The sequence below is a fragment of the Amblyomma maculatum genome, unplaced genomic scaffold (genome assembly GCF_055883805.1).
Source record: "Amblyomma maculatum isolate TAMU_Amacu unplaced genomic scaffold, ASM5588380v1 scaffold_18, whole genome shotgun sequence".
Classification (NCBI taxonomy): Eukaryota; Metazoa; Arthropoda; class Arachnida; order Ixodida; family Ixodidae; genus Amblyomma; species Amblyomma maculatum.
Genome location: NW_028146743.1, coordinates 10,052,476 through 10,071,461, shown reverse-complemented (window position 1 = coordinate 10,071,461; position 18,986 = coordinate 10,052,476). Strand labels below are relative to the sequence as shown.

Here is an 18,986-nt window from a genome sequence, read left to right as displayed (position 1 = left end):
AACCTCATAAACCTAAACCATATGCTGTAGTTGTTAACATGAGCATGACCATTGTGGTAGGACAGGCTTCTTATTCCTGTCTACTCCTATGTCTGTGTCTATGTTATTTGCACTAGCCTTTTTATTTATAATGACACATCAACTAGCCCAGCTTTCTGCTTTGACTTCTTATTTCTTTTTTTTTTTTTTTTTGCAAAGTCCGCTCACAGCATCGGGACATGGTGAGAGGGGCGGGCACTTGGAGTGTGCAGCTAGCTGACTTCTTAGGCACGAACATAGTTCACAAGAACTATAGTGGCGAAATGGTAACAGCAGACAACACCAGTGAAATGTTTGTTTTCGGAAATGCCAGTTAAAAAGAGTCTCAAAGTGTATTGGCGATAAAATATAAATTTTTTTAATAGTTGTATTGAAAAGTGTGTGTGTGTGAAGTGGTGGGCTCATCATCATCATCATCATCATCAGCAGCAGCAGCAGCAGCAGCCGGACTATACCCACTGCAGGGCGAAGGCTTCTTCCATATTCCTCTAATTAACCCGGTCCTGTGCTAGCTGCATCCACTTGACCCCTAACTTCGCTACGTTTCTTTCCCTTCGAATCCAGACTGTAACCCTAAGCGACCATCGGTTATCCTTTCTTCGTACTATGTGCCCTGCCCACGTCTATTTTGTCTCGATTTCCACTAGAATGTTATTAACTGAGTTATTTCCCACTCTGCAGGCTTTCTATCTCATAAAGTTACCCCCCACCATTTTTTGTTCCACAGCCCTCGCGGTGGGCTATATTTGGCCAATAGGAGAGAAGACCATCTATCGTTTTAGGCATAATTTTACACTTGTGTTATTTGCTGCTTGTTTGCTCCAGTGTACAGCTCGCATATTGAATGTTGGGACATTCGTGGTTGTAAAACTTTGGACCCCTAGAAAAAGCAAAGGCATGCACTGTTGTAGTTGTGCTGTTAGCAGTGCACAGGTTATAATACATACTTAGTGCATCCATAGTTGGAGATGGTCCTTGAAGAAGCTTCATGCAAGCTCCCATAGACTGTGGTGTTGCCTTTTCCTCTAGGTAATGGTAACAAACTTATGCCATCAGCAGACGTTGACCATTGCTATCATCAGATAAGGAGCTTATGAAAGCCAAGCAAAAGTCGTTGCAGCTTGTTTGCTGTTGTAGCGTTTTGCTTTTTGGTGGCAGAAGTGGCTTTCTGAATGAGGTGCCACGACGCTGGAGCACACTGCCAAGTCCCCACTGCTAAAGGACTATGTTTGGACTCCGCATGCATGAAATTTAAAATAAGGTGTGTCAGTAGAGAAGTCTACATTTGTTTGCGAGTCCCTCTGGGTATGAGGTTGTGGAAGTTTTCTTTACTTAATTTGGGTGTCTTTTTGCAGATGACGATGTGCTCGTGCACAAGCGGCGGAAGTTGAGTCAGCCCACCTCGGACGAGTCATCATCGCACCTCTCTGGCATCATGGGCCCCCCCCACGCCAACAGCAGCGGTGGCGGCAGCAGTGCCTCGTTGTTCCTGAGTCAGCAGCCATCATTTAACATGGAAGCTTCCTATCCAGGTGACACTAGCATGCAGGGCAGGAAGCGTTACTCGGGTGACCTGCTTGTGCCATACTCGGACCAGCACCTGGCCTGTGCCCAGGCTATGCTCAGCCTCACTGAGGACAGCTGATGGGGATCACGCGTTAAGTTTAGCGCTAAAAGTAAAAATTGCCACAGATGGAGCCACTTGTGCCTGGCGTGTTGGGGTAAGAAGGCGTCTGCGGTCTGTTGACGGGGCCAAGGGAGGGAAATTGGTTTGTGACTCGGCGACTAATTTTGTTTCTCATTCAGTGATGAACCGAGCACAGTTGCCAGTGTGTCTCTTCTCTCAGTGGCATATTGTCGCCAGTGGAACGATATGAAATGTCCAAAACACGAGCGTCATCATGCATTTGTCTTCCCTTCGTGATTTTAGCTGTGTCACCAGCCAAGCGTTGCTGCTTGCCAGTGAACTTTCGTGTACTGACCAGCGGCAGACAAATTGCCAGTTATTGTCTCAGATGAATGCACTGTCACATCGCTTGGTGAGACCATTGTGGTGGAATTTGCTGCATAAGCCAGCAAAAGCATTGAACCCAGTTTCTTCGGGCAACGCAGCTGTATTTCGGTTAACATTGCGGAGTTAGCACGGCAGCGTTCGGCACGAGTGGCTTCCTCTCTGGCTGTCAGCAGACAGATGTACACATTGTTTGTGCTAGTTCAGAATGATGTGCTGCACGTACATATCAGGGGTTTTAGAGGTCACATGTCAGCCATTCCGCATCAATATGCATGGAGAAAAGCCTTGTTGGCAGCTTCCCGTCATGTGTAATTCAGGGTCATGGTGGTGACGCTGGAGTGTTGAGTGTTCTTGCTCCGTTTCTTGCTGCTGGAAAAGCTGTCACAACCTCTTTGTTTGTTAGGCATACAGCAGTATTTTGCAATAGTCTTAACTGGCTTTTCTCCCTTAAAATGCTAGAGGCGAATTTGTGTTGCAGCGTCTGAAAGAGCACTGCAAGTCTTTTATTTTTAATGAACAAATCTGGACTCCAGTCAGGTCTTGGTCAGCTGATGCAAAAAATAGCTGCTATGCAGAAAGAGAATGATAAAGCTAAGTCCCAAAGGGATGTTTTAGGAGTGCAAGCAGCCATGACAGTTAGGCTTTCAAAATTTTTCTGAAATGTTTTGTTTTGCTTTGGCATAAACTGCACCGCGTGACAGATTACGGTGGTATAGAACCTTACGGGCATTTGTGGTCAACGGAAGTTGGGCCAATACAAGTAGAAGTGCAGTGGATTTTCCTCAATGCACGACTTTGATGTGTCGCAGCATTTAAAGATGACCACGATGCACTTACATGCATACAGGCTGAAACTGGGAATGGTTGAGTGTGAAAGAGAGCCGTCACAGGGGAGTTTGAGTTTAGTGGAGCCACTTTTCTTCGAGGTTCCTTCGGCACTTGAGAATCTGTGCAAGCATTAGAAAAGGCCTCAATACCTTGCGCGAAGAAACGTCGATTGTATCTTATTAGAAAGTGAGCATTGGTCTGCCCCTGTAATCATTCTGGAGCTATCTTCAATATATTAGTTGCTGTGGGTTAACTGCATGTTAATTTTATTGCTTAAACACATTTAATCAAAAACTGTCATCAGCTGTACCTTCAGGGTGTATATATCATCAGCGTCAAATGAAACATGGAGAACATTTGAAATGGGAACGGCTTGACAAGGAGATTTTAGTTAGGGTAGACGTACATAAACGGTCAGGGAAAAATGCATTGGAGGGGTCACTAGCAGCTGTCTGATGTTGTGGAGGTAATTACGGGTGGCTTTGATATTCTTTCTGATCTCCACTTTTGTCTTTTGGGCTAGAGATCTGTATATTGGCTTCTCGTTATTTATTGCTTATACTATTTGCAAAGCCTTGGAATTTTATACGACTTGAGGTTGCGTGGAGGTTAGCTCACTGTACTTGAGCTGTGAGAAATTTTTTATGGAGGGAGTGGGGTACATGCCTACTTGCACGCACTTACATGTGTGTGTTTGTTTATATATATGTACGTTTACGACCTGAAGATTATAAGAGGGCAGGGCTTCCAGCAGAATGACTTGTTTCTGGTGCTGTTGATATCTAAATTCTACAGCTGGAAAATGCAGGCCCCATGGTGTGTTTGTCTTAGCAGAATAGGGCTTAGCCGTTACGAGACTGCAGTTGTGCATTTCGACTCTCCTGTTGTCCTGGGGAGAAAGATGCTGTTTCAGCTGAATGGAAAAGCACTGTGATAACTCATTCCCTTGCTTCATGAAATTGAAAGAGCTGCTCCGTGATACTTGTACATTTAGCTCCTTTATTCTGACTTTTTTTTTTTTTTTTTGCCCCTCACAGTTGGCGTGGGTAAGTCTATGCAGCTTGGCATTCTAAAAAAAAACAAAACATTCAACTGCGCTTTGTGCAGGACAGAAAGAAATTTTTTTCTATGTCAGTTAGCTCCGTAGGCTGAAGCAACAATGCATGAAGTTTGTGTTTGAAAATGCTCTGTACTCTGTACTAAATCTGTTGGCTTTGTAACACACACTGGGATAGATTTTAGCGTCCTTCTTGTAAAACATTTCTTAGTGGATATTGGCATCTATCTTTATACGGCTCCCTAGTTCTGGCAAGAAGTGGCTCTGGTTAGCTTCTGGATGTGCAGATTAAACCGCCAGCCCGTGTTGATATGACCTGAAGTGCTTAATGCCCTGTACGACCGTGGTTTTTGGAAAGAGACCAGTTTGCGTAAGGAGGAGTGGCAGAACCCGAACATGCCAACCTCCTCCCACCCACCCTGTGTGTCCCAGTTTCGCCAAGCATGCAGTTTTACCTCAGCCAAGTCCAGCCTTGCATGGATATTTTTAGTGAAAGGAAAAGCAGTGAATGTTGTTTGTGTCGGCCATATTAGTCTCACACACGTGCCAAGCACCCAAGCACACGTCGTTTGTTGGTGTTGTTGTTGTGGACGCGAGAGCAGCACCTTGACATCGCGCCTAGAGACTGTAGTTCAGTGCATCATAAGAGTGAATCATGGGTGCACGTATGTTTCTGTGAAGACTTTACGTTTGTGGAAACATCCCACCGGCATGTTTGGTTTGTGGCGAAGAATGGTTAGCTAACCGATGCCCACAAAAAATATCCTTTGATTAATAAGCCTGAAAGCGACAAATTAAACTGGGCTGTTCATGAGGAGCATTTATTTTCATAAATCAGTCAGCTTCGTCAGCTTTGACCTAACGCTTCAGCATCAGTGCCAGGATGCAATTTTGCCGTACTCAATCGCTCTTTCGTTATAACCTGGTCTTGCAGGTGCAAAAAGGAAAGTCAGATACAAAAATAATAAAAGTAAGTATTTGAACTGTTTAGTTGGCGTACAGCTGGAAGAAACTGCTGGTAGTTTTCAGCATGTTCTTGTGCTTTCATGGCCATTATTGGCAGCTGCGCTCGGTGCTTGACCGCAGCACCATTTTAATATTAGGCCGAGAACAGCCTTGAGGCTGCTGGAGGTCTTTAAATGCTTATTGACTCAAACAAGGTGCAGGAAAATGAAACGCTGGATAGCATTGGGGATGAAAGAGGGCTATGAAGCATTTTGTTTTGTGTTTGCAGTCCTTGGTTGTGCCATCTTCACGCATTCAAGGATTTGGTTGGCTCACTGCTTTCATTTTTTACACCTGAGGGAGCAAATACTGGATTTTAACGAATTCCTTGAGACCTAACTGCTACGCATGCTTGTGTACAGAAATGAATGCACATAATTGCTCATCTGTCTTCAGCGCCTGAAGCAAGCATTACTTTCCCAAGTAATGCTAAGAGTCACGGTTTCCTCGGTCACTTGCAATGTCCAAGCCTGAAGCAGAGTTCTTGTCAATTATTGTGGGGGTGTTGATTCCCATAGAAGCCTACTTTGGGGGCAGTGATCTCGGGCTTTCAATTGACGGATTTGCGTTTGCAGTTTCATTTGTACTGTTTGCATGTAGTCTGGCTCTCGTTATTGCAGGCATGTTCAGTCCTTTTGGGGCGGTAGTTTATTATAGGTCTAAATCTGCAAGACTAGAGCGCAGGCTTGGCATGTATCACCACCAGGGTTGCAATGAGAAGTCTACAGAATCTGTACACTCTCTAAAACAAGGGAGCTTCTGTGGGGCTCACGGTTTTAGCGTTAGCAGAGAGGCTTGTTAAGTATACGGTGCCGTTGTTGTTGCTTTTTTTTTTAATCTCCCTTCATTGGGAATACTAGTGATGGATCTCGCTGTTGCAGACATTTGTTTGTTGGTTTCGACTTTGTGCAATAGCTCTGTCACTTAATTCTTTGCCTTGGCTGTCTGGCCACGTTCATTTTGTGTGTATTCTTCACATGCATTGTTCACTTCCCATTTCTGTGCTGCACTGATGGGTAGGTTTCGTCTTTTTCTCCTCAAATTAGTCCTCCTGACAGCCTCACTGTTTGAGAAAAAGCATAATTTGCTTTCACCTTTTTAATTGGGGCGTATTCTGAATGCATTCCAGGTTGGGTCCGGTCCGTACTTGCACATTGCACACGATGCAGGTGTTAGCCCAATCACAGCCTCGACTAATTTGAGCAGAAACATTTGCAGCCACCATTCTTCATATTGTTGACCCTGTTGGGCAGGAGTTGTGATACCTGTGAATACTTTCCAAGAACCATATTGTTGTGTTGTTTGAGCTGTTGCTTGTTCGAGCCGGCTGTTTTCACATGTTGGGCAAATGGAGAAAGGTATATACTTGTGTCCCAGTCACCATCTTTTTTGACATTTGGAGCAAACCATGATAATGCGTTGCGCTGTGCATTGTGTGCAGCTTGCAGTGCACAATTTTCATTTTCTTGTGACAGTTGTGAAGCCGGCTTTTCGTTGCTCATTACATTGTTCATTTCAGAAAAAAAATAAATATTTTTTTTCTTGAAGTTTCGTTCTTAATTGAGCTTATAAATGAGGAAGGCATCTGCTTCTGTCCTCATTGATATGCGCCATTCCTACTATTTGCCACCACTCATTTTCACTATCCTTCCTACGAGTACTCTGGCTACCTCGTTTCCTGCCTGACAACCCCAACGGCCAGGCATCTGAAAAGCTTTAGAGGGTACGGGGAAAAGTTCTCTTTACAGATTTATAGCAACCTGATGCCCTGGGAACGTTGAGAGATAGCCTGCAAGGAGGGGGGGGGGGAGGAAGACAATCTTACTAAGATATGTAAAATATGCTAGTGCCAGTAGCCTTGGTGATATCTTGTTGATTGGCAGCTTTTATGAGGTTGGCTACCACATGCTCTGTCTTTCACATGCTCTTGTGTGGTATAAACTATTATAATTGAAGACATTTCTTTCTTTAGGAGAGGGCAGTTATGCCTTTTGGGCTGTTTTACATCGACTGATGGAATCGGATATTCCATGCAGTTGAGTTTGGAATATCAGGTTTCCTATGTACACATCAGTTTTCAACGTAGTCCTCGCTAGTTGCAATGCACTTTTGCCAATTAGTGAATTAGTCTGTGCATGCCATCGTGGAATAATCAGGGCAGCTCTTTTGTCCCATCCACCTGATACTCTGTCTCAGTAGTTCCTTGCAGCCCTACCAAGGCTACAATGAGTGCAGAGGCAACATTCTGACTCTGTGAAATGTAACAGCTGTAGAAAATGGTGCGCATTTAGGGAATGTTATTTCAATCTTCATTCTGTGGCGTGGTTAAATCTTCCGGAAGATAGTAAACACTGTCTGTCACGCCCTGTGTAGTGCGCTGGCATAACGTCACTCAGTGTGACCTGCCCGTAGCGTGTCGCGAGCGTGCTGCATCGTGCGATTTGGTGGAAGAAAAAAAAAGAAAAAGAAAGCGATTGCCTATGTGCGAAGGCGTCACCGCAGTGCACCGCAGTGGATGCACGCGCACAATAAAAACAGACTACGATTTGTGGGTGTCATCTTTTCCTCTAGCAGAGTGTCTTTAGATGTAGCATATGCTCCGCAAGCAGCGGAATAGGTTTCTACCTGCAAAATACGCAGTGCCTATGGCCGACACTTGGAGCGGATTCATACCTCGGGATAATCGGAGTTCTTGCTTTTGGCAGTGTGAGTAGGTTTTCAACACAACTGAGCGTTATTCTATCAGCGGAAGTTTAACGCACGCATGCGCTACGTATGATACTTCTTGAGCATAGCATTTGCGACCCTTGCGTAGGCTGAAATCTCGTTGCAACATGCTACGAATTCGGCTTGGGAGTCAACCTGTCATTGTCACTCAGTTCTTCAGTCTGTTCGCACTCTCGTGTTGGCTGAAAAGTTTTCCTAGCTTCCACAGTATAGCAAGGAACTGATAAGAGTATAGCCCACGGATTCTTCAATGTTCTGGCAGTTTTCGAAATATAGGAACATTTAAAGAGTACATGCTTTGCGTCTGACAAACAGATCACCAGTGGAGTGCCCTATTGGTGTTGACAGCTGTCTTCATTCTTCCGTGATGGCATGTGGGTTATTTAATCACTAAATATTGCAATATAAAAAAACAAGGCCTATAAGGCCTGTTGGTGTCTGGGGATGGCTTCTTGAGCGCCTTTCGAAGAATCTCAGGTTTAGCTAATGTAAAGGGCTAAATTCATAAATACTGCTGCATTTATCATAAAATGCTTATTTGGCACTAGACCCCATGAAACGAGTCCCAAGAGGAGTGTACAAGGCACGTCTGTTTTGCTTCGGCAAAAGGCCAGGTTTCTTAGCCATGCATCAACTGTCACTTGCACGGCAGTGTCAAGAGGATCTATCCTTTCAGGTGTTCGCATTCGGCCTTGCATGCTTTCGCAGCCTGAAGTGAAGTGTGCTTCTACACTATATGGTCATGCCCGTCTCTATGTATTTCGTATGGCGACAAATGTGTCACAGATAGCGACTAGCCTGTCTTGGCAGCCGACAAGGAAACTAATGCAAAGCCTATGCTGCAATTCACAAGTGAGAAGAGTGCATGTGGAATTCAATGTGAGAAGCTCATGCGGAAAGTAACTGCTTGTAGGGAATTGCATTGACATGAATTGTGTTTTCTGCTTCCCAGGTCATTTGTTGTAGGCACGTAACAGCCATGTAAATGGGTCTGTTGAGATTTGTCATATTCATTCTTCTTTTCAACTATCGTGGCATTCAACAGCAAAAAGTATATGGTCACATGTTTGGGACAGGTGGCATCAAATCAGGTAACAGTGCTGGAGTAGATCAGCAGGGGTTGTCTAACATATACTGTTAAGAGGCAGCTGCTAAAGGTAGTATGGAAGAGTTATATAGTGTGAGAATATGATGTTTTTCCACACAAAGTTGGTAGTCACTGCAGCTGTCTTCTCGTATTCCATGCCATCTGCCTTTTTAGTCAGTAGTTGTGTGTGTTTTCTCAATTTCAACAGATGAACGAAAGTTGGAAATTTTTCATCCTCATCAGGAGTAGTATGCCAGGTTGACGACCAGGCAGACATCTCCTGCTATCTTTAAAATCTCTCTCTCTCTCATGGCGCTTTCCAATGGGTGGCCAGGAGCAGAGGTTCAGACCAGACTCTGAGAGCAGTATATATACCGTATGATGACGCTAGCTTCCCCATCATTCTCTGTGTGCATGCTAGCCTACAGTGCAACTGTCAGTCATGTTTTTTAAATCCCAGGGTAGTGCAGTTGTCATTTGTTGACATGCTCTTTGACCCGCTTTTTTTTTTTCTGGCAGAGAGGCTCAATTTGAGTCTTCTCTTGAACTGAAATAAAGCTACCAAGCAAGACATGGTATCTTGGGGTGTGCGCAGGAAATGCAGGAAAAACGATGCAACAGTGTAAATGGCTCCTGACTATGGCTCCCTTTGTGTGGATCATCATCCTTTGGCTCTGCATTTTATGAGAAACATCCTGGAACTGCTATGAAGTACACTTTGAGCAGCTAAACAATCCCTGCTTAGCCACTGGATGAAAATGAGGTGTTCGCTCCTGTAAGAGCACTTGCTTGAGTGCTCCTGTTCACCCACTGAAATGTACCATTAGTCTTCATGTATTTTTTTTTGGTAGTGAAGTGGGTCAAAACGCACAGGCCTAGTCATTTATCCTACTGCAGGAAAAATAATGCACGCGCACATTATATATAGGTTACATGTAATAAAGCCATGTATAGTGCCGGATTTGTTGCATGGTTGTCACGTGCTTCGTTGCGACCAGCATAATTTGTGGTCTCATCTTGGTTCTCAAGTGCTTTCATGAATATATGAAAGGTTTGGTTATGTATTCATGAAATGCATTTCGATTGACAAACATTTGTAGATTGCCAAATCCAGGCAACCTCAATCCAGGCAGCTTTATCCCAATGCCTCGTACAGAATAACATTCAGTAGTATTTTTCCATTTTGAATTTTGTGCGACATGCTTTATATTAGGCTCATAACAGCTTTGTGGTGTGCAATCTGTTAATAGTTTGGTTATTTGAGCAGACAACAGCCCTGTGTGGTCACCTTCCGCGCACGCCATCTGTCAACTCTACTTGTCTTTTCGTCAAGGTGTGGCTGCCCTTCATTTCACTCTCTCTCTGAGTCGGCCAACTGCTGGCTTTGTGTGGCGTGCGCTAGCAGCATGCTTGGAATGGGCCTGCCTGTTTGTGATGGTTAACTGCTGGTTTGTTGCACACTGCCAAGGTGCCACTCTCGCTTGTATTTCAGTTCAATAAGAACACAGAAGTTCAAAGTGCTGCTAATGGAATGTCCGGGTATCATATCTGGTTTTTTTGGTGACCTTAAGTGAACCCATCAATCTAGTTGGTGAGGATCAGCTGCGGTTCAGTTTCCAAAGGAGTTTCAGCTGCTGTTTCTCTTAGGTCTGTCCATTTCTCTTCAGGACAGATGAGTTACCTCAACCTCTTTGCAACTGAAGTGAGGAATTTGACTATTTCTTCATTGCTAACATCATTTTCATTAACCTAGCACCTAGGGCCACCACGATGTCAATTCCACCCATTATGCATGGCCAAATCCAAACAAAGGTGTTTGGTCAGAGCGAATTGCATGGATGGGATTATTCATGACTAGGTACTGATTATTCCAGTTAAAAAAAAAAAATTCCTGTTTTGTCCAGGTTGGCCATAGCAGTCTTGTGGCTATTTGTTCAAGGTGGAGAAGTTAAGAAATAAATTTGTGGTGGACTCTTGGGGCAGGATAGTGTAACCAGGCTTGTTTATAGCACTGAACTACTGTGCAAATTGGCTTTTGTCAACTTCACGAGTTCCTGCAAAGGACTATGTTTGCATTGACTCAAAGCTGCCTTTGAAGCTGTGTTCTTTGTGCATTTCAAAGGTGCATCTCTTATTAATGTACAGGTTAGTGTCTGAATGGAAATGGGAAGCTGTGGCAGTGTGGTAAAGGGATTTGGACAGAACTATGGAACGGCATGAAAGGCCCTGCTGTCCAGGAAGTCTCGTGTTAGCGGGCAGTTCCTTTGATATGGGAATCAAACCCACTGGGACCCTTTGATACAGACTCTGATATGCTAGCTCTAGTCCACAGCTTGGCTAAATCCATAGAGTTAATATACTGACTGTACAGGGAAAGCTGCATATTTAGTCCGTGCATTCAAGTAAGCAACAAATGTGCACCGTCATGATACAGCAGTTTGGTCGTTCGTATCTTGCGAAACAGCTATCTCAGTGTGCTTGGCGAAGGGTCGTTGCCTTGGTTTTGCCTAAACGTCACGCCATCTGATCCTCCTGCATCGCGCTTGACTGTGCTTCGCAATGCCTGATAATGGCATTTCTTATCTTTTGCAACAATCTTGGCCAAAAACAGTCATGGATGGAATTGCGTGTAAAGGGACTAGTAATGGTTTCTCATTGAAAAACCTAAACAGCATGCCAATGGCACCGAGAGTAAACGCGACAGCATGCAGACGTCTTGGCGCACACCTCTAGGACTCTCGTTTCATGTTTGCTGTTGCTGTGTTCACACTGCCTGAAAGTGCAGTTTTTAAATTCCAGTTCGAACCTTTATCCATCCTTTACTTAGCACGAACAAACTATGCTAGCTACAGTGATGTGCTGCACTATGGCAACTTACTAGTGTGGATCACTTTCCCTGGCGGAGCTTTACTTTCCGGTCAAAGCGGAGCTTTATATTCATGTCTGGAAGTCTTTCACATAATGTCGCAGTTTGACTATGCAGTGGTGAGTATATGCGAGATAAATAGTAATAACTGACATGTGGTTTCAAGAGCTCTCATTCAAGAGGTTATATGTCTGGCTTAAGACATGCTGATTTGTTTTTAGGTCTAAAATATGTAACGAAAGGTAACTGGCTTTTATATTCTTTTTCGACTCTGGAGCTGTATTGGGGGCTACGGTGGGCATCAAGTAAGAGGTGGAAGACGTAATTAGTTTGCAGTTGCCTGAATGTTTGCTAACTTTTCAATTTCTGTTTTAGGTGGTATGTTGTATTTGCAGGATTGGAGCAACCTGGAAATAGTCTAGTCAGGAAATACTATTTTCTTAAAAGAAAAAAATTTTAGTGCACATTACAAGGTCCACAGATGCCATTAATGATGGGAGCTTATTAAGAATTATTGTTAAGAATTATTGCCGTTAATGGTGGGAGCTGCGTGATTGAAACGTGGATGGACAAGTGATTGCGACAACGTCCATAGGAAGGTCATTCCACTCTAGGGCTGATCGAGGCAGGAATGGTGTGGAAAATGTGGTAGTGCGGGAACGTGGCCGGGCAGTGTGAAGGGGATGACCAATGTGGAGCTAAAAACGTGCTGTAGTGTTGATGTAGAATGCAAGGTGAAGTGACCTGTAAAAAAAAAAAACGATATACGCACATATTTGCAATTTGACGGCAGCAAGCTAGGGTTGCTAGACAGGATTCCGCAGTTCTCCAAGGGCCTTCCTCACTGTATTCGAAAGCAGACGAAAGTGTTTGCAAAAGCATTTACGAGCGTTAGCTACTCCAGTACACAGTGGTTTGCTTGCTGCACTTTCATATCTATGCGCTGAAAAAATAGCGAAACAGGTGACGAACTTATTCTGGGCAGCACGAACAAACAATCCGTGCTCGGGGCTCTGGATGCTTCTGTGTGTAGGGAAATTCACGGCAAGAAAGCACGATTCTTGATTTATGTCTTACTGCTGCTTATAGACCACCTACGGAAATTGTCATTGTCTAGTGCACGGTATCGTCTGCTGGAATACGAAAAGTACTCTGAATGCGTTTGGAGTCTTAATTCAGTATGGCCACTGGCCCAGGAGCTGTACTGGTGGGCGGGGCTTCTGAGCTGCCCAAGGAAAATTGAACGTCTGACACCAGTCAGCTATCCCAGGACTGCTGGGTAGTGAAAAATCAAATGTACCCACAGTGCCAGTGTGCATGTCCGGCATAGCTCGCCCCACCTTGGCACTTTGACACCAGATCGATACCGTTGCGCTCGGCTACCATTGAGGCTGTGATCGAAGCAAAGTTAACTGCCATGCACGCGTCTGGCTCTCTGGTGATGCCAGCAGATTGACGAAATGTATGGGCGAAGTGATCTGTCACAGGTGGGCTAGCATTGTGTTACTATGTGAGGCTGCCTCTCGGGTTGACATTTATGGGCCTTGTACGGTGAGCAACAAATTTTTTTTTTTTTCAGAAATCTTTCTAGGTTATACTATTTGAAGGACGGGGTCCAATTCTGCAAATAAAACATACTATCTGAAATGAAATTGGAAAATTTTGTTAACTAGCAAACTAATAAGACTGTCTGTCTCTTACCCAGTGTCCGCCATAGCCCCTTATATGGCCCTCAGTGCTGAAATAAATCTAAAGCTGGTTACCTTTTTCTAAATATTCTAAACTTTATAAAAAAAACAAACAGTACAACTGCAGCGCTTTAGTAGTCTTCAGAGGATGTAGTGACCTGGAGCCGTTAAAACGAGTTCAACCACTTTGCTAGAAGGTGCCACGTTGCTGACCAAAGCAATCATGGTGCAGTGAGAAGTAGCGCTGAGGATTACTGTTCTAACAGCCTGTCATCCAAAGCTGAAATGTTGCAAACTGTATGATGGCTGACCAGGCAGCTTCTGCCATGGATAGTTCCTAGTTGCTGCAGCAAATGTGAAAGGAAAACAACATCCGGGCATGGTAATGAAGTGCTCTCACCAAGATTCGCTAATACTCTGCCAAATCTGCAAGAATTCTCTTGTATAAAATTTCAGCATATCCATATGTTCTGCTGAATTGGTTTCAACTGTAGTTTCGCGACAACTTGCTCTTCTTGTTTTCTGTCATGCTCAAAGTCACAGGCTGTCAATGCGCAGCATGTTTGCTTTGATGGTTTTTAAACTGCCCTTCCCTAGTCCTTGTTTACTTTCAGAGGAGTATTTTAATTAACTGAAGCAGTGTGTACGTAAAAGCCAAGTGACTGCTTCTGTTATGGCCTGTTTATAGTTCACTGAAAACTTGAAGCCCTTCAACCACTGAGGCTGCTTTTCTCATGAGTGGGACTACTGGGCAGTTTAACTTATGTACATTATTTACATTCAGTGTAGGCTCTGAAAGCATCACATAGTGGCGCTGTTGCTTCTGACGTAGAATGTCATCTATGGCACAAAAATATAAACTGGGATAATGGGCGGCTGCATTTTGATGAAGGCGAAACGAAGAGGCTTCTGTGTTCTGTGCGATGTCAGTGCACGTTAAAGATACCCAGGGGGTCGAAATTACTCCAGAGTCCTCTTCCTTCACTCCCACCTTTTTTCCTTCCCCTATGGTGCGGTTCAGGTGTCCAGAGAGCAAGTGTGACCTTTCCTTTCTTGTAAACCAATTATTATTATTATAATGGGGGCTGGTCCGGTTGTGCATTCTCCTTGCAATGCCGCATTCCCGCTTCGTTCCGTTCATGTGCAGAGCTCTCGCGCTGCATCTGCGGTGCAAGAGCAGATGGTCGACAACTACTGCACATGACTGGACGCGATGCATGCACTTCGGAAGTCAGCGATCACATTGCGTACGCTGCGTCCTTTGTATTAGTCATTTTAAACGATAGCTTATAGAGCTCATTTGGTCGGAAAGCCGCCGGCATAGTAGTAGTAGTAGTAGTCCGCACCACAAGTCTGCAGTAATCGGCCTTTGCATAAAAAAATTGTATCAGTGTAATGTGTGGTTCTAGTTACTGATGATTGATTGGTGTGTAAAAGGCAATGACGAGTAATGAAATCAGTATAATTGACTGATTAATTGAAATATTAAATGAAAAAATTGAAAAGCTGAAAGCTGTCAAAATGTCAGAATGAAAAGCCGATGCTTGATATGATTGATGCTAATTAAAAAAATTTAGTGTGTAACTGATCAATTAATTTATCAAATAACAAAAAATTTGTTCAAGGTGTCAAATTGCTCAGAATAGAAAGCCAATGTTTCCAGATGCTACGTAGTATGCAAAATTAAAAAAATAAGAATGTAAAAAGAAACAAATAAGAATAAAATATAATCGAATAAATGTTAAAAATTGAAAATAAAGTGCATGTGTGTGTGAAACGCAATCGCATCATACCCTTAACTGCAGAGCTCAATTGTCCTTTAATTTTTAGTATATGCCGAAGTGCCGAATGATCTCGATCGATGTTTAGCGCTGTCTAATGTGAAGAGCGCCCTTTATTTGTTTTTTTATGGCATCTTTGTATGAGCAGTCGTGTTTTCTTACAGGTGAAAGTTAAATTACTTGTGAGAAACATTGTTCGTGAGGCAGTGGCATCTATCCACTAAAAAGCATCGGAAGGCAAGATACACACATTCTCTATTCATTCATCGACATCTTTGCCTGCTAGTTGGAAAAGCATTCGTGCTGTATAATGCAGCGCTTCGGTAAAATTGGGTCAATTCTGAGCACATAAATGCTTTCCAGCGAGCAAGAGTTCATTTTTAATTTAATGGGCAGCTTCCTTTTTTTGAATGATCCATTAGCCTGTTCATCTCTCATCTCATCCTTCATAACAGGCAAGGAGACCAGCATTCTTGGAACGAAAACCTGCTGAATCAATCCTTTTGATCTATTTGTACAAAGGCATCCACCGAGAGAGTGCACGTGTCTGGCGCCGCTCCACTCCTACTCCCTACTCGGACTGAAGAGTGCATATGTGCACGAGCTACTGGTGCTGCCGTCGCCGTTTTTCCGGCAGTGCCTGCTGCGCTTCTCCCCTGTAGCCTCAATGGCTACAGGAGGTGCGATGCTGGCATCGAGCGCCAAAACCTGGGCTTGAATTCCCTATAGCAGAGTTGCACTACATCTGTCTGCTGCAGTCATACGTCGTGATGAGGAAACTCGAGTAGAGCATGCAGGCATGGGTCAGGAACGGGACGTATGTTTGACCTGCACTAAAAAGTACTGAAAAACATTCTGCTGCAGTGATACGTCGTGATGAGGAAACTCGAGTAGAGCATGCAGGCATGGGTCAGGAACGGGACCTGCTCTAAAAGTACTGAAAAACATAGAAATGTTTTTCAGTACTTTTAGTGCAGGTGTAACATACGTCCCGTTCCTGACCCATGCCTGCATGCTCTACTCGAGTTTCCTTATCACAACGTGTGACTGCAGCAGACAGATGCAGTGCAACTCTGCTATAGGGAATCCAAGCCCAGGTTTTGGCGCTCGATGCCAGCATCGCACCTCCCCTGGCAGCGAGCCATCGAGGCTACAGGGGAGAAGCGTGGCAGGCACTGCAGCCCAGTACCTGAACCCATCATGAACCAATCCTGCCATTTGCAGAACATGGCAAGCCGTTCTTTTGGTTAAAAAAAAGCGGGAGTAAGGTATGTCTTTTCACAGTACACGGTCAAAATTATTGCACCATGCTTGACATACCCCAAAAAACTTCTGTACACTGCAAAGTACATTTAACCTTTATTATGTCAGGCTTGTAAAGGCTGAAATTTTGAGCTGCTGCTGCACTTGAGCAGTGCTGATAGCTATTCAGAGAGCTAGGTGCCCACTGCAGCTTTATGTCCCACCACTCTGTCTACTCAGCTTTGGGGCCAGGTATCCTCCAGGTATCTCCAGGTATCCTCTAAGCATAAGATTGAGACTAGAGGGGACGGAATCTGGCAATGCACTGGCGAGTTGCAGCCACAAGTAACCACTGGAATCGGGCAGTACCCTTTCTCCACCCCTCTAGCATTCCCCGATGAAGCCCAACCACACTTGGCAGTTCAAGATTACAAGGAATTTGTCTACGCAATAGCGGACATCTCATCTCGCTCAGAGTTCGACCTCTCTACTCCACACCCAAGGTCAGTCTCTCTTGTCTCTTGCATCGATTGGCCCTCTCCAAAGTTGCCCTCTCCCTTGAAGACCTTCTCGCCAGCCCCTTGGAAAATCCTTCTTACATCGTTTTCTTTTTCTAAATTTCCGAAGACAAGAGTTGCAGCTTCTTCGACCACGGGGGCCGTTGCAGGCATCCACCATAGCTCCAAAGTGCAGACAGTGGCCAGTTCAGATGATACTCCTCCATTGGGTGGTGCGCTTCCAGTCCCCACCACTGCTCCGCTGCCCTCGTCCTGGGGTTATCTTTCGTCCATCAACACCATGGCACACACAAAAGGTGACCGTACAGTCGCTGCGTTTACGCTTCCTTTTCTGCTGTCACTCTTCCCACTTAGTGCAGTAACCTCTTCTGACGCTACAGTTACCCCTCTAACCACTCTCTGTGTGCATCATCCTCAGTGATCACATCTACCCTGGATGCCAGTGCACTTGCCACCGCATAAATACTTGCAGTGTGTCAACCATGTTTACATCCGTTTACTCAATTCTTCGAAGCTCTTCGCTAACCCATCCTGTATCTCTACCTTGTCCTCAGTGCTGCCAGTCACATTATACAGTCTGCGGTCTGCCATCACTGCTCAATGGTCTCCTTCGACATGCTCTGTGATGTCCTTAATCCCCTAAAAAGTCTTCGTCTCATCTAAACCGTTCTCTCTCCTTTCGTCTAGGTGACCCACCCACTCATCACCTCTGCGCGGCACGACTCCGACATCACTAGTTGCAAACAAGGCTGACCCATGATCTCATCCTTGTGATAAATCATCCTTCTTTATTGTACCATGGCTACCCACTGCTGCCTGCCTCTGCGCATCTCTCAACGTAGAGTCGTCCATTTGTGTGTGGCAAAAGACCTCGCATTCAGTAGTACTGTGCAGCTCACGGGTTGTAATGATATCCGCTGCCACCTCTGCACAGTTCATCACTGCTTCCCACCAACGTGGCCACTGTCACTGTGGTTGTTTCTGTGTGTGCTTGTCTGGGCTGATGAGTGCACCTGGGTCTTATCTACCTGTCACTGCACAGCTGTGGCGGCACCGACATATTTAGGTGTAGCAAACCAGAGCTTTTGGATCATACCAGTTGCGAAACTCCGCTTCAAAAAGTGACCGAATTTTGTGCGCATATTTCGGGTGTCTATGGATTGTCGCGCCATCTAGAAGCGCTTAATATAAACTTTTTGCTATTCCCGCCATTGCCTTTTGGAAATCAAAATTTTCTCTCCTATTTTCCATCTTGATTAACTATATGGCTGTTATCTTAAAAATTTTTGTCGCTGCAAGTATCCAACTAATTTTATTTTCTATAATGGTTGCGCATTTATCAACAATCAGAAAGTTTAAAATTTGGACGCAGTTTCCTTTAATGGCCGCGGGTGCCGCCACCATTCGTAAACACCCAATTTTGACCAGTCAAAACTGCCATTTTTTGATACATGGGCCCTATGGGAAGTTTTGCAACTGGTAGTATTCAGGAGCTCTGTAGCAAACTACACATGCTCACGGTCTCCCAGAACTGTGTGATGACATTGATCTTTGCTCTTGGGTCCATGTGTCCTATTAATTCAGCCTTGTCACAACCAAGCACAATCATTTTGAGGGCGCGGAACATCCGCTTTCCACCACATCTCCATCATTTTTGCGTTTTGGTTCTCGAAGGTAGCCCCTTCGATTCATACTACCGAGCCTCTGTCGCTGTTGTCTTTAGCGCGAGGTTCGCCTGTACTGATCTGTTTTGGAATTCACAGAATAAGACATCAGGGAGGCCACACTCTTAACACTGCCTATGAGCCCTGGCATATGGAGCTTGTCATATCACGCCCTAGCTGAGTCAGCGGCTGTTCTCTCTCCTTACTAGGTTCGCAGTACCACTTACCAATTCTCCTACACTTCTTTTAGGGCCTCTAGTAATCTGGCTTTCGTGAAATTGTTCCTCGAAGTTGTTCATTTCATCTCGATGCATTGCTTTCTCAGTAGTCTCATTTTGGATAACAAAGGCACAAGCATCTGGACTTAACACGTCCGTCAATTTATCTGGGAAGTTACATTGTAGCTGTTGCAATAATAGGGAAAATATTTTTGCAGCTGCTTTGCAAACTGATACTACGATTCATTTAAT

General features: G+C 44.5%; 1 protein-coding gene across 5 annotated transcripts in view; it reads left to right on the top strand.

Moving 5' to 3' along the window:
- Rel (nuclear factor NF-kappa-B family member relish) overlaps nt 1-18,986 on the top strand; it is a 160,875-nt gene that overhangs the window by 100,612 nt on the left and 41,277 nt on the right. For all 5 annotated transcript variants that reach the window (XM_084586281.1, XM_084586283.1, XM_084586282.1 and 2 more), the window contains exon 10: nt 1,395-1,571. In XM_084586281.1, the coding sequence (XP_084442407.1) occupies nt 1,395-1,571 (177 nt within the window). The remainder of the gene's footprint in view (nt 1-1,394; nt 1,572-18,986) is intronic.